Source organism: Eschrichtius robustus, chromosome 11, assembly GCF_028021215.1.
Source record: "Eschrichtius robustus isolate mEscRob2 chromosome 11, mEscRob2.pri, whole genome shotgun sequence".
Classification (NCBI taxonomy): domain Eukaryota; kingdom Metazoa; phylum Chordata; class Mammalia; order Artiodactyla; family Eschrichtiidae; genus Eschrichtius; species Eschrichtius robustus.
This window is the reverse complement of record NC_090834.1, coordinates 71107380-71122156: the sequence shown is the minus strand read 5'-3', so window position 1 is coordinate 71122156 and position 14777 is coordinate 71107380. Positions and strand designations below refer to the sequence as shown.

Here is a 14777-nt window from a genome sequence, read left to right as displayed (position 1 = left end):
TCTGGCTGAAAAGCCATGAAAATAATTATTATTGTTAGTTGTGATTTTAATCAATACCAGGTATGCAGTTGACAAAGTGCATTCATATATATTATTCTATGTGATCCTCGCAATAACTCTGTGGAGTAGTTCATATCTATTTTTCTGTAGAAATTAAGGTTCTGTGCTAAAATGACTTGGGTTGTGCAACTAATTAAGTGCCAAACCTTTACCCTCATCTTCCATATTCAGGTCCTGAGCGTTTCACTGCATAGTGCTGCTAGGTGGATGTGAGAAGAACATAGCTTCTAGGGCTGCCTGTCAGTTTAACTTGCGTTGGAGTCCACTCTCCAGTCACACTCGGCACATTTTATTACCAACAATAGAAAGATATGCTTAGTTTTAGTTTAAATTTTACAATTCTTTGTGCAATTAGCAAATTCAAAATGGAATTTATGAACACCATAACTGCCTACTGCCTCAGAATTCTTTGCACTTCAGGGGGCTGGGCTGAAGGAGGAAGAGAGCAGATTGAGCCCAGGAGCTCAACACTTTCCATGTTTACTACTGGGGACTCCTGGAATGAGGTGGACACATGTGAGAGAATGGGCAAGGGACACTTTCCTTTCAGATTTAGATTCAACATGCATTTTTTTTTTTTAAGTGCTTCTATAGCACCTTGTATTTTTTTTTAATTTAATTTTATTTATTTATTTATTTATTTATTTATTTATTTATTTATTTATTTATTTATAGCTGTGTTGGGTCTTCGTTTCTGTGCGAGGGCTTTCTCTAGTTGCGGCAAGTGGGGGCCACTCTTCATCGCAGTGCGCGGGCCTCTCACTATCGCGGCCTCTCTTGTTGCGGAGCAAAGGCTCCAGACGCGCAGGCTCAGCAATTATGGCTCAAGGGCCTAGTTGCTCCGCGGCATGTGGGATCTTCCCAGACCAGGGCTCGAACCCGTGTCCCCTGCATTGGTAGGCAGATTCTCAACCACTGCGCCACCAGGGAAGCCCCAACATGCATTTTTTGAATGCCATTTACAGTCAAAACATTTTCACATATGATAGTTCATCTCTGAATGCTCATAACTAAAAGGAGGGAAGACAGGGCTTCCCTGATGGTGCAGTGGTTAAGAATCCGCCTGCCAACGCAGGGGACACAGGTTCGGGCCCTGGTCTGGGAAGATCCCACATGCCGCGGAGCAACTAAGCCCATGCGCCACAGCTGAGCCTGCACTCTAGAGCCTGCGAGCCACAACTGCTGAGCCCGCGTGCCACAACTACTGAAGCCCGTGTGCCTAGAGCCCATGCCCCACAACAAGAGAAGCCACAACAATGAGAAGCCCGCGCACCACAACAAAGAGTAGCCCCCGCTCACTGCAACTAGAGAAAGCCCGTGCGCAGCAGCGAAGACCCAACACAGCCCAAAATAAATAAATAAATAAATAAATAAATAAATAAATAAATAAATAAATAAATAAAAATAATCAAAAGGAGGGAAGGCAGTAGTCTACTTTGAGATGTAGAATTTGAGATCTGAAAAGTTAAGATGCTCTAACTTAAAAAAAATCACAGGAAAAAAATGTTCAGGGAGAAGATTGTGAGCAGGGAAATTGCTACTGTTTCTAGACTGGCTGATTTTAGGTGCTCAACAAATCTTTACTATGTTGGATTAAAATGGTAATTTGGATTGACATGCTGGCATTCCTAACTCAGACTCTGAACACCCAGATCATTTGACTTAAAGCTTCACTAATGGGAAACCAATACCCCCTGTCCTGCTTTATTTTCCCCACACTATTTTAAAACATAAAGAAAGAATCAAGGTACACAGACTATTGGCTCCAGTTGACTATTGGGAAGGGATGTGAAAGACATTGCATTTTTTTTCTGATGTCATAAATTGCATATAATATTCTACCAAGGGTAAAGGGAAAATGGAGCAGAACTAAGAATCTATTCCAAGGGAAGATTCACATTTACTGAGGAAAACATATTGTCTATACTCCAAATGAGAACACTTGGTCTGAAAAGTATATTTACGAGACAATAAAAGAAGAATATTTAGAATTAGCGGTGACATCAGTGGTCTGGTCAGCTCACTGAAAAGGGTCATTAAAAATGTGAGACTTTACTTCTTCATTAAATTGCTATGGCTGTCCAACTTCCTTATGGTTCCGAAAATAAAAATGAAAACTCTCAAAGCCTACTTTCCCCCCCACCTCCATTTCTTTAAGAAACAGAGGGTACAATTAAATCTCAGGGGGCTTTTGAATGAGGAACACTCAAGGACTTGTTCCAGTGCTTACCTATGTCATGAGAACATTACAGAGGCATCTGCACAACTAGAAATCTTTTCAATCAATAAAGATCCCAAGGCTTCCCCAAGTGACACCCTGGTTTACACTGTGACATTCCTTGCTGTATTTAGGACTCTCTCATCCCAGGCATCCAGAATCTTTTTACCCTCAGTCCCCACCTGCAGAGATGCCTTTTTCTAACTGTGAAAACAGTGCATGTCATTTTAACACTCCTCCATTCCACATAAACATGGAGAAGGAATACAGGCAGGGATGGACGCTCACTGATAGAATGGACAAAAAGCAACAAGTAGTATTTTACTTGTGAAGGTAGCTGCATATTTCATCTTTGAGGGGCTGCTCAGGTATAATGTATCCCAGGGTTTATAACAGCTCATACATATAAAGAGATCAATGGCTTATTAAACGCTGCCTATCAGAGACCACACTTGCAATATCCATCAATAAAGGTTATGGAGAAAGAAAAATAAAGAAGTGACTATTATAAAAAACAAGTGGAAAATTCAACAGTTATTATATGCTGTCCTTTAAAACATTTTTACTCATTGTCTCTAACAACAGAAACGTCTGGGGGTTGGTGAGTAGGAGGGAGGAAAATTGTGTCTGACAGATTAAGAATTCAGTAGCTCAATAGCCCACAGGAGAGCTTAAAGCAAAAGAGTAGGTCAACTGTTAAGACAGTCACCAATTAATCTGTTGACAAAACATGGAATTAGGAGAACTATAGCTAGATTTCCCAGTGCTGGAAGTTTCTTCTTGATGTTAAGTCCCCAAAGCCATACTAATTCCTATTGAGCAAACAGAAGGAAAAAGTTATCGGTCTCAAATTAAACCTCCCATAATGCAAGGGGAAATAACACATGGCCCTTTATCCTTAACAAATGTGAGGAGGAATACAGTAGGTTGTCTGACCCTAACTTCAGAGAACTTGAGAGCGCTAAGAAAGGCTGAGCTTTTCAAAGGAAAAAGCTGTGCTCAGCTCTTTTCTGTCACTCTGACATCAGTCTCTTGTGCCCACATAACCCTTAGCCCTCTTATTCCTAAATGGTTTCCTTCTATCTAATGTCTACAGTCCCAGAGGCTGATGGTTCAGATAAACTATGTGCCAAATCTTGGCAGCTGTGTCTCTTCTTTGTGGGAAGGTCAAAGTGGTACTTTACAAAATCCAAAGGACACAAAATATTACTAATGCACACGTGTTTAGAGAGGACTACAAGATAAAACTCCTAGGCATACACACAGAAGCCTTCCATAATTTGTACCATACTTACTTTTTAGGGTCATTACCCATCTCCCCTCTCTTCCCACTAGCGTGTATTCAGTCTTCATTGCCTCCATGCCTTTGCACATGCTGTTCCTTCTTGTCCTTTCTCACCTTCTCTGATGGAAAACTCATTCATCCTTGAGAATACTTAAGCTTCTCAGGAAAACAGCTTGCAACAACTACAGGGAAATTAGTCACTTCTTCCTCTGTGCTTTTTATAAGCCTCTGTTAATATGGCTATTATAACACCTATTATATTATATTCCAATTTATATGTCAAATTTCAGGGCAAGGATCATGTCTCAATCATTTAGTGATTAACACAGCCTCTGGCAGATATCTAGTATATACTCAATGCACTTTTTGAATGAATAAGCTTTGTCTGTTTTCTTTATTTTTCTGTAAAACTAGTTTAATAATGTGGTTATCTTCAATATGGCAGTTTATTCTTAAATAATTGTAATAAGAGGAAGACAGTGAAAACAGTGTGCATTACTCCTGGAAAGCTGTCAATTATATCGAACTTACCCAAAGAAGTGGGAAAAATCTCCAAATTAAAATGTTAAACATGGCTTTATAATAACAATCAAAAAATATGTTTATAAAACCATTTGTTTTTCCAGTTCTTCTACTTCTTAACAGAGCGTAACAAAAAATGGTACACAAACATCAGGTTTAGACTTTGCATCAGAAGAGGTCTTTTAAAGGATCAAAACAATAGATTTTTTTTTTAGTTGAAAGGGATCTCTTGGTTATCTAGTTCAACTCTCTGCTCTGTATGAATCTCTATGATATCTCTGATAGATGCTCACCCAGCTTCTACTTGAACACTTCCAGTGATCGGGAACTCACTACTTAGGAAGGTAATTGATTCTTTATTTTGACAATTACGATATCCAAGTTGAGCCCAAATCTGCCTCCCTGTAATCTTTAGCCATTGGACTCAGCCCGTCCTTCTTAAACCACAGAAGATATTCCTTCTTCCTTATAGAAGCTCTATAAAGGATTTAAAATAGCTACATCATCATCCCAAGTCTTTTCTTTTCCAGACTTTTCCAGTTTGATTCAACTCCTTCTGATATGTCATGTTTATCAGCATTTTCACCAACCTGGTTCATATCCTCCAGACATGTTGCAGTTTGTCTCTAAGACTTCTGAAACGGAGCCTGGGACACTACTCCAAATGAGATTTGCTCAGTGTAGAGGATTTCCCAGAGCAGCACTAACACATATCTTTCATTCTAGCCTCTGTACAGGTATTTGAAATTTGGACTGGCTCTTACTTGATGTAGAGTCAAAGCTTGGCAAGAGTTAGCAGGAAAGAGGATAATGTGAAGCCCGGGTAGGAGCAGAGCTAAGAGAACTGATCCAATTCTGGGGCTTTAGTTGGGAGGCAAGCTGCCTAAATGAACCCTAGACATACCAAAGGGATTCAAGGGGTTTTGATCGATAGATGGGGACAAGGCTGTAGCAATATTTGAAATCAGATATGTGGTGGCATCTTGCCTCTATTAGGTTTTGGAGCAGGCCCTCCATCACCAGGTGGGGAACATGAGAAACAAGACCCAACTCCTGGCAAAGAGTCTGCAAAGGGTTAGGCAAATTAGAGTCAGGAAGACTGGGGTTCAAAGAAGGGCTACATTTCTAAGGGGAAACTGAGGTAGTAAGAATTAAAATAGCTCTGGAATCATAAAGACCTTTGTTGAACTCCATCTTCTTCATTTTCCAAACCTCAGTTTCCTCATGTGAAGATAATAGTATTTACTTTAAAGGATTGCTGTGAAGACTTAGTGGGATGATATATGTAACGTCTGGCATGCAGTTACTGCTTTTCAAATGTTTTTATTGCAAATTAAAATTAAAAGAGATAAAATGTAAGTTAAATGAATTTTAAAATAATTTCACTTTTGAAGCCTTTCAAATTAATTATGTACTAAGGGCATATTCTCAAAACATTTTTAACACTTCCTTTAAGAAAAGCACTATACCTATTTTTTTGAAAGATGATCAGGAATGATATGGATTGGTTGAATATGGCTTGTAAAGTAAGCATAATGTAATATGATTCATTATAATCCTCATAATAACTGTGCCAATTTTATGGTTATAAGAAATATACTTATTTTCAGATTTTACTTTCAAATAAGTGATGACTTTACCATAAATCTCTGAAGTCAGTCTTTTTTGTAATATAAATTCACTAATCCAGTCAGAATTACAATTCACTATTTGTTAGAAATCTTTGCATAAATCCTTTTCCCAGCCCCACACTGTTTTCCTTTTAATATCCAATTATCTAAAATTTAAGAGGAATGAGCACCGCCCCATGGGAGTGTGTGTGCTGCTCTGATCCTATAGTTAAAATTCAGAGAATTGGGAGTGACGTCATCCGTAACAATAAAAAAGCTTCTCTTGGTGTGTGGAAGACCTATATATAAAAGTCACATTTAAGGGTCTACAACTCAATTCATCAGCTTTCTCAGGTTTACTCAACTTTGAGAAAGCATCAGCTGCTAATACACCTGAAAGAAGATCGTGTCCTAAGACATTGTGTGGTGAGTAATCTTTATTTTCTCTTTTAAATTTCATATGAGTTCTTTTTTATGATCAAGCAATTATTTAATGTGTACCATTTTCTACTAATGTCATGCTACTCGTTCAAGGTAAAATGTTAAGGGAGGGTTTGAAATTTAATATAAAAATGCTGCAATAAAAAATAAATTTATGCTGCTAAAATGTTGTTAAATCATTTATTTTTGTGATTAAAGTCTTTTGAGAGGCCTTGCTTTTTATAAACTCATCTGAAATTACATGAAAAATAATTAAAATTTGGCATGATGTGCTTTAATGGTATCTTATTAAAATTTTGAAATAAAACAGCCTAATGTGAAATGAATAATTCTGATTTAAATAATCAATGTAAATTTATTTCTCTGAGTTAAAATTCCATTTTTCCTCCAGAATATCCTCATAGAGAGCTCAATCTGTGTACTGTAGTTGGAGAAACTCAGTTTTACTGCTGAATATTTATTCCCTTTACATAAAGCCTTTTCTAATTTTCTATTCTGAAAACTGTACATGAATTTGAAGGATGTTTTACAACCATTTTTCAGCTTTTTAAATGACATTCTTGTAAGAACCTCATCTCTCTATTAAGAACAAGGAAGCAAGGCAGAGGCGTTAGGTGAATGTGACAAAGCTAGAATAGGACCCCCAAGCTTCTGTCCTCTGGCTACAATGATTGTTTCTAACACAAACCAAAAATGAAGAATATTCATTTGTTGCTCCTTCAAGAGCTTTATATTGCACAGTGAAAATAAATATAGTAGATTATAATGCTCCTTATGCTACTTCTAAATGATGCAGTTTCCCTTTAAAATATGAGTACATAGCCACCCTATGTGTATGTTAAAACAGGGAACGTTAAGTATTAAGAAAAGGCACGTCTATGATAAAAGGCTTTGCAATTGTTGAAATGCAGATTACGGTAAGACTTTTCTATTTTGAGATGAAAAGCTTAAAAGCAAAGGAGGAAAGTACTAAAAATTATACTCAAACAAAATTGTTAATAAAATAATCTGAAAAGATAAGATACAGACAAGCATTTTATATGGAGTCAAAGCTCTAAATTCATATAACAAGTAATCGATTAGATGATGTTTAAATGCTTTGACACATTCTTTTTAATGGTAGGAGAAGTGTGTGTTAATTTAGTAAAAATCTCTAAATCAGAGCCTATTCATTTGGCATTTATGTTTATCATTGTGTTGAAAGGAAGTTTACTTATGAAAAAGAGATTTGCTAAGTCAACAAACACTGTTGACAATGTACCTAATTAAAAGAAGTAGGGACTTCCCTGGTGGTCCAGTGGGTAAGACTCCACGCTCCCAATGCAGGGGGCCCAGGTTGGATCCCTGGTCGGAGAACTAGATCCTGCACGCATGCCGCAACTAAAGATCCCACATGCTGCAGCGAGGATCCTGCGTGCTGCAACTAAGACCCGGCACAGCCAAAATAATAAATAAATAAATAAATAAATAAATAAATAAATAAATAAATAAATAAAAAAGAAGTAGCCATTTTCAAGCTTCTTGTGTATTTAGTAATAACACAAAATGTGGGAGGAAATTCTAAACAGTAAGGTTTTTCATTCTTCATGTAGCTTAAATTCATATATTAAAACTTGCGCAAGAACTCTCAAAAAGATAGCTAAGAAAGTAAAGCTAATCTGTCTAATTTCTAAGTCAAATTGTGTGTATACATGATATATACTAATTATCTGTATACATAATATATACTTATATATACTGTAAAATAAAGAGGCTGATTCCAAAAGTCTCTCATGAAAAACAATCCAGTTAGTTACTGTCACACTCTGTACAAAGTTGTATGATTATAAATATAAACTACTATAAATTTAATTGTATAGTTTGGAATATTAGAAGTATTTTAAATGCCTCCATTTTGCTTTTTCTTTTAGTGAAGATGATGTCTGCAAAAGACATGGTTAAAGTAATGGTTGTCATGTTCGCGGTTTGTTTTCTTGCAAGATCGGAAGGGAAGTCTGTTAAGTAAGTACCATAGCCTGTTCTGCACGGTGAGGGCATGGGAATTGGATTTTTAAGGTTGGCTTTATGATTTGGAAGAGGGGAGCTAATGGAGTGATCCTCTCTGATTCTGTTCCCTCTAGGAAGAGATCTGTGAGTGAAATACAGCTTATGCATAACCTGGGCAAGCATCTGAGCTCCATGGAAAGAGTGGAATGGCTGCGTAAGAAGTTGCAGGATGTGCACAACTTTGTTGCTCTCGGAACTTCTATAGCTTACAGAGATGGTAGTTCCCAGAGACCCCGAAAAAAGGAAGACAATGTCCTGGTTGAGAGCCATCAAAAAAGTCTTGGAGAAGCAGACAAAGCTGATGTGGATGTATTAATTAAAGCTAAACCCCAGTGAAAACAGATATGATCAGAGCACTGCTCTAGACAGCATAGGGCAACAACATTACATGCTGCTAAGGTTTTCAAGCTCTATTAAGATTAAGTGCCAATATTTCTAATATTACCAAACTTTATGTGTAATCTATTGCTAGCTGTGATAGCAGCAATTTTAATTGATTATTTTGATTTTACTTTTATTCATCTAAGAGCTCTTTTAATAATTCTATTTCTATTGATTCTAAATAAATGAAGTTAAGTATTTCTTCCTTGTTATAAAAATATCTTTTGGTTCTGAGTAACACCAATATGTTTAAATTGATTGTGACTAAGAAGAACAGCACAAAAATTTTTTTTAACCCTATGTCTAACATTCTGATATTTTGAAATTATCCTTTAAATATTATCAAAGTACCAGGTCCCCGAATCATCACTAGCTAGTTACTATCGTCCTCTTCATTTCAGGAAAGGAAATGAAATGCCACTGGTCATATTCCTAGTCTGGACCCCAAATTGCAAGGAATAGAATTTTTGTGTTTAATAGAATATAACTTTGTTCATTTGTCCTTCCTCACACGCGTTTCTAACAAAATGGACTGACTTAACCAAAGACAATTTAGAATATCAATGGGCATTATGGGGAACTTCTGAAATCCCCAGACTCAATTTTCTTAAAACCAAATTGGACTACCATAGCTCTAAGATTTCCAAAACTGAATGAAATGCCTATTTTGATTGGTATTTTGAGGCCTCCAAATATCACCAGGACCCTAAAATTGCCTCTCTGCAAAATAGGATTTTAAGATTAACTGAGGCAAACAAGCAATTAAAGAAAGATGAATGGCTTCGGAAGCCTCGTGCTCCTCTTCCTTGGCTTCCTATGCTCAGGCTTCACCTCCGGCGCCATCTCCCTCCTTCCCTTCTACACTGCCCACACCTTCTCTACACCCTCAGCTCCCTCTTACTAATTCTCTCGCTGAACTTTCATATTTCTTTGAAACCCTCCCCACTCCTTTTTCCTCTGAACTTATCAGAACCTGTCCCCTCAAAATTAAGCCTTCTGAGGATCCAGAGGCTAAACCCTGAATTTCTTATATTCCCTGGACTAAAGCTAAACTGCGAGCCACAGTCAAATATTTTCCCAAAGTAACCGAAGATCTTCACAGATTTGCTGAGGAATTTAATACAGTCTTTCAAACTTGTCAACCTTGTTTCTCTGATTTAAATCAGTTAGTTCATATGCTTGTTGGTAAAGGCCTGGCCCAGCACTGCATGAAAACTGCTAATTGGGAAAATCCTGAAAGTCTCTAGAATCACAACTGGGAGACCAGCTTGCTAACTTATTATACAATCAAGCTTGGACAGTTGCTAGGCAACTTCATGGAGCAACTCCTAGGCCTTCTCCAAAGCCTGTTGATTGCAGCAAAATTTAGGTTTGCACAAAAAAATCAGATGAATCTGTTCATGACTATTACAATTGACTTCAGATTACTTTTAAAGAAAATTCTGGTCTTCCTTCAGATGTTTATTCCACCTGGGTAGCTTTTAACTCTATGTTTATTAATGGGCTGAACCAGGACCTTTCCCTTCTAGTAAAAAGGATCAGGATGGAATGGGAAAATATGTCCACTCCAGACTTAGTTAATCGGACAAACTTGCTCTCTTGCACTCTAGATGATTCACCTAAAAGAAAGACCACTAGGGAATGCCCTGGCTGTCCAGTGGTTAGGACTCCACGCTTCCACTGCCATGGCCCAGGTTCGATCCCTGGTCGGGGAACTAAGATCCCACAAGCTGCATGGAGTGGCCAAAAAACCCCCCAAAAAACAAAACCCTCCTAGTTTCTGCTATTATTGCAAAAAGCTAGGACACTGGAAAAGAGATTGTTATACCTTTAAGTGCTTTAGGCACCTTCAGCCCTCTAACAAGCCTTTCCAACGTCCTCCCAATTCTCAATGATGGGGCTCTGAGAAACTACAGGGCCTCTTCCCAATCATCCCTCTTAATCTGCTTGGAGAAACGTCTCTCCAGATTGGGTATGAATCTCTTCCAGTCCTAACTGACACCAGAGCCACACTCTCGGTGCTTGACTCCACTACTATGAAATAGCCCCTGCCTTGAAGTACTAAAACAGTTCAAATAGTGGGGATCTCTAATCAACCTCAAGAGATGCCTGTCCCTGAACCTATTTCCTTTTGTTTGGCCCTTTGAGAGATACATAACTTTTTCTCCTTAGTTCCTCAACCCCATCCATCTATCAGGCTGAGACTTCTTAGAGAAGTATCATGCTGGAATTTCTTTCTTCCAAAGGGAGAAAAAAAAATCATAAAGGGAATTCCCGGGCAGTCCAGTGGTTAGGACTCCATGCTTTCACTGCCAAGGGCCTTGGTCAGGGAACAAAGATCCCACAAGCCACACAGTGCGGCATAAAAAAAAAAAAAAAAATTGCAAAGGTAGAAATAATTCTAGAACTTCAGAGTAGTCATTGAAGTAAAAACCAGGTGAATTAAATGACCCCTTGACATCTTTTATTTGCTCCATCTCTAATGATTCTAGAGCTGATTCTGGAAACACTGATAATTTGTCCCTATCGATTCAGCTACCATCTTTGTTATGGGCAAAATCTCCAACTGATATTGGCAAAATTCACAGCACACCTCCCATCAAGATTCAAATAGATCTCTCAAAACCTCTGCTCAGAATTAATCAATATTCTATAGGAAAGAATCTCTTCAAAGCATAAAGCCCATAATAGAAGATTACAAGGGCCAAGGCATCATTATCCCTTGCACTAGCCCCTGCAATACTCCCATTTTGCTAGTGAGAAAACCTAAGGGCCAAGGGTGGATGCTTGTCCAGGACCTTTGAGCAATAAACAACATTGTTATCCCTCAACATCCTGTTGTTCCTAATATCCATTACTAATATCCACTCCCACTGGAAGCAATTTCTTTACTGTAATTGATTTATGCAGTACATTCTTTAGTATTCCAGTTGATGAAACTAGCCAATACCTTTTTTTAAAAATTTTTTGGCTGCGTTGGGTCTTTGTTGCTGTGCGCGGGCTTTCTCTAGTTGCGGCAAGAGGGGGCTACTCTCCATTGCAATGCGCGGGCTTCTCATCGTGGTGGCATCTCTTGTTGTGGAGCACAGGCTCTAGGCATGTGGGCTTCAGTAGTTGCAGCATACAGGCTCAGTAGTTGCGGCATGCAGGCACTAGAGCACGCGGGCTTCAGTAGTTGCGACGTGTGAGCTCAGTAGTTGTGGCTTGTAGGCTCTAGAGTGCAGGCTCAGTAGTTGTGGTGCACGGGCTTAGTTGATCCGCAGCATATGGGTTCTTCCCAGACCAGGGATCGGACCCGTGTCCCCTGCGTTGGCAGGCAGATTCTTAACCACTGCGCCACCAGGGAAGTCCCCTGGCCAATGCCTTTTTTACTTCACTTGGGAAGAAAAACAATTCACATGGGCAGTAATGCCTCAGCCGTTACTTATTTCTCACAAATCCTGAAGGCTTATCCAGGTGATAAAAAGTTCCCTAGAAGTTCTATTTTGTTGTAACATGTGAAAGAAATCTCTGTGCTCTCCTTATCAAGCCTCTTCACCGGAAGACAGCATCCATATGTCAAAGCTTTTAGCCTTAGAGAGACATAACGTTGTCAAGGAAAAAATTCAGTTTGCCCAAACCCAGGTTTCATATTTAGGGCATCTGATATCAGAACAAGGGCCACATCCAGATCCAGAGAGACTTTGTGGTGTCCTATGTTTCCAGAAACCCAAAACTAAGTGCCAACTGCTAGTTGTTTGTTGCCAAAATTGGATTCCAAATTTCTCTTTTATGCCCAAAACTCTGTATGTTCTACTAAGCAATAACAACTCCAATCCAATTTGATGGGAAGAACCAGACAACATAGCTTCTAAGGCCTTAAAGGAGAGTTTGATGAACCTGCCTGTGTTTGGACATCCCAGTTATCAAATTCTCTTTTTCCTTTTGTATATGAAAAGGAAGGGAATGCCCTGGGGGTACTCACCCAAAAACACTGGGACCACCATTGACCCATAGGGTATTATAGCCAATAACTGGACCCTGTCGCATGGCGATACCCTTCTTGCCTTAGAACAATTACTGTCTCTGCCCTTTCGGTTAAGGCCACCAAGAAAGTTATTGTGGGGTCCCCATTACCCATTTTTATACCTCATGCAGTAGAAGGCCTCCCCAATTCTCAGCACACTCAACCTTTCTCAGTGAGCCCCCTCAACTCCTATGAAGCCCTTTTGTTAACTACTCCTCACGTAACTCTTTTACAGCGTAATGACTTTAATCCTGGTACTCTTCCTCCCACCATCACCAATGACATCTCTCACGACTGCCTAACACCGATGGATCACCTCCTGACTCCTGGTGATAATCTACAGGCAATTCCTCTGGGTGACACTGGCTTTTCATGGTTCACTGATGGTCCTTATTTAAAAGGTGACAATGGCAAATACTGTGCCGTTTAGTCTATTGCAAGTCCTTTTGATACTGATGGGGCAGCATCTATGCCTATGACTACTTTGGCCCAACAGCCTGCATTATACACTGTTACACAGGCTTGTACTTCAGGCAAGGGCAAAACTTCTAATATGTATACTGATGGCAGATATGCTTTCAGAGTAGTTCATGATTTTGGACTGTTTTACAAGCAGTGTGGCTTCCTTTCTTCCAGCAGATATAAAATTTTAAATGGCCCCTTTGTTCAGGAATTGTTGGATGTAATGCTTTTACCCGCCACTTTAGCTGTTAGTTCAGATTCCAGAGCATTCTATTTTTTTTTAAATTTATTTTGGCTGCGCCAGGTCTTAGCTGTGGCACGCAGGATCTTTTAGTTGCAGCATGCTGGCTTCTTAGTTGCAGCATGCGGACTCTTAGCTGTGGCATGCATGCGGGATCTAGTTCCCCCGACCAGGGATCAAACCCAGGCCCCCTGCGTTGGGAGCTCGGAGTCTTACCCGCTGGACTACAAGGGAAGTCCCAAGATTCCAGGGCATTCTAAACTTGACTCCTGGAAGCTAAATCACCTTGCTGGAATTTCCACAAGGAATGCTGCCCTTAAAGGAACCAAGAGCAATCAGACCTCTGTCATGGTCCAAAGAGATATTTTCCCAAATGATAAGTTAGAAAAACTGGCTAGAGAAGCCCAACAGTTGGCCCCAGAAAAGAAAAAACAAGGTTGAAAATTCACACTTGTTGGTTTGAAAAAAAGAGAAAGCTCTGATTCAAACCAAATAACATGCTAGTCCTACCAGAAACTCTAAAAATCCCATTGCTAACCACTGTACATGCATTAAACCATTGGTCTATTCATAAAATGATAGCATTCGTGAGTCAATATTGGTGGAGAAACATTAACAAAGCCACAAAATAGTGCCTACCTCACTTGTCCCACTTGTTCTAAATACAACCCAGGAAGCCTGTTTGTACTGCTCTCAGACATTTTAAACTGCCTCATGGACTGTTTGAGTTCTGGCCAATGGGTTTCATACAACTTCCTCCATCTCATGGATATACGTACGTTTTAGTCATGGTCTGTATGTTTTCACACTGGACTGATGGACTACTGCCTGTTCTGTGGCTAAAGTCCTTTTGGATATGATTATCCTTACCTGGGGAACTCCTCTTAAACTTCATAATGATCAAGGAACCCATTTTTACTGTTCATGTACTTCGACCAGTCTGCTCTGTTTGGCTGGTTTTACAACAATTTCACTGTGTTTATCACCTTCAATCCTCTAGTTTAGAAGGTACACAGCATTATTGAGTCAACTGACAAAATTTGTAGAGGCCTTCCAAATACCTTGGCCAAAAGCATTGCTGGTGGTCCTTCTAAATCTCAGATCTACCTCTTTTGGAACTCATAAACTCTCACCCTTTGGGATAGTCAGAGGATGCCCAGTGTACTTGGCTCCTGCCTCTTTTGACCCACAAGAGATGAAAGGAAAGATACTCCAATATTGCAAAGGTCTAATTGCCTCTACTACAAATAACTATGTTTGATAGAGCAATCTTTTCACAGTGCATTCTCGGGAGAGGAAGACCTTAAGCATCCTACCCTGCAAACTGGAGATTTTGTCTATTGGAAAATGCACCTTCAGAAAGACTCTCTTCGACCTTGCTGGAAAGGCTCCTATCAGGTACTGCAAACTAATTCTGTGCTGCCAAACTCCAGGGAATAGACTCTGAGAACATGTGACACACCTAAAGAAAACACCAAACACTGACTGGACCTGCACATTATCTA

General features: G+C 39.3%; 1 protein-coding gene across 1 annotated transcript; it reads left to right on the top strand.

Annotated features, from left to right (window-relative positions):
- The first annotated feature begins 8051 nt into the window (after positions 1–8051).
- PTH (parathyroid hormone) lies at positions 8052–8588 on the top strand. The gene is made up of 2 exons (XM_068556555.1): positions 8052–8137; positions 8257–8588. Exons 1-2 carry the CDS (start codon positions 8052–8054, stop codon positions 8516–8518), a joined length of 348 nt encoding a protein of 115 aa, XP_068412656.1. The 3' UTR covers positions 8519–8588.
- The last annotated feature ends 6189 nt before the right edge of the window (positions 8589–14777 follow it).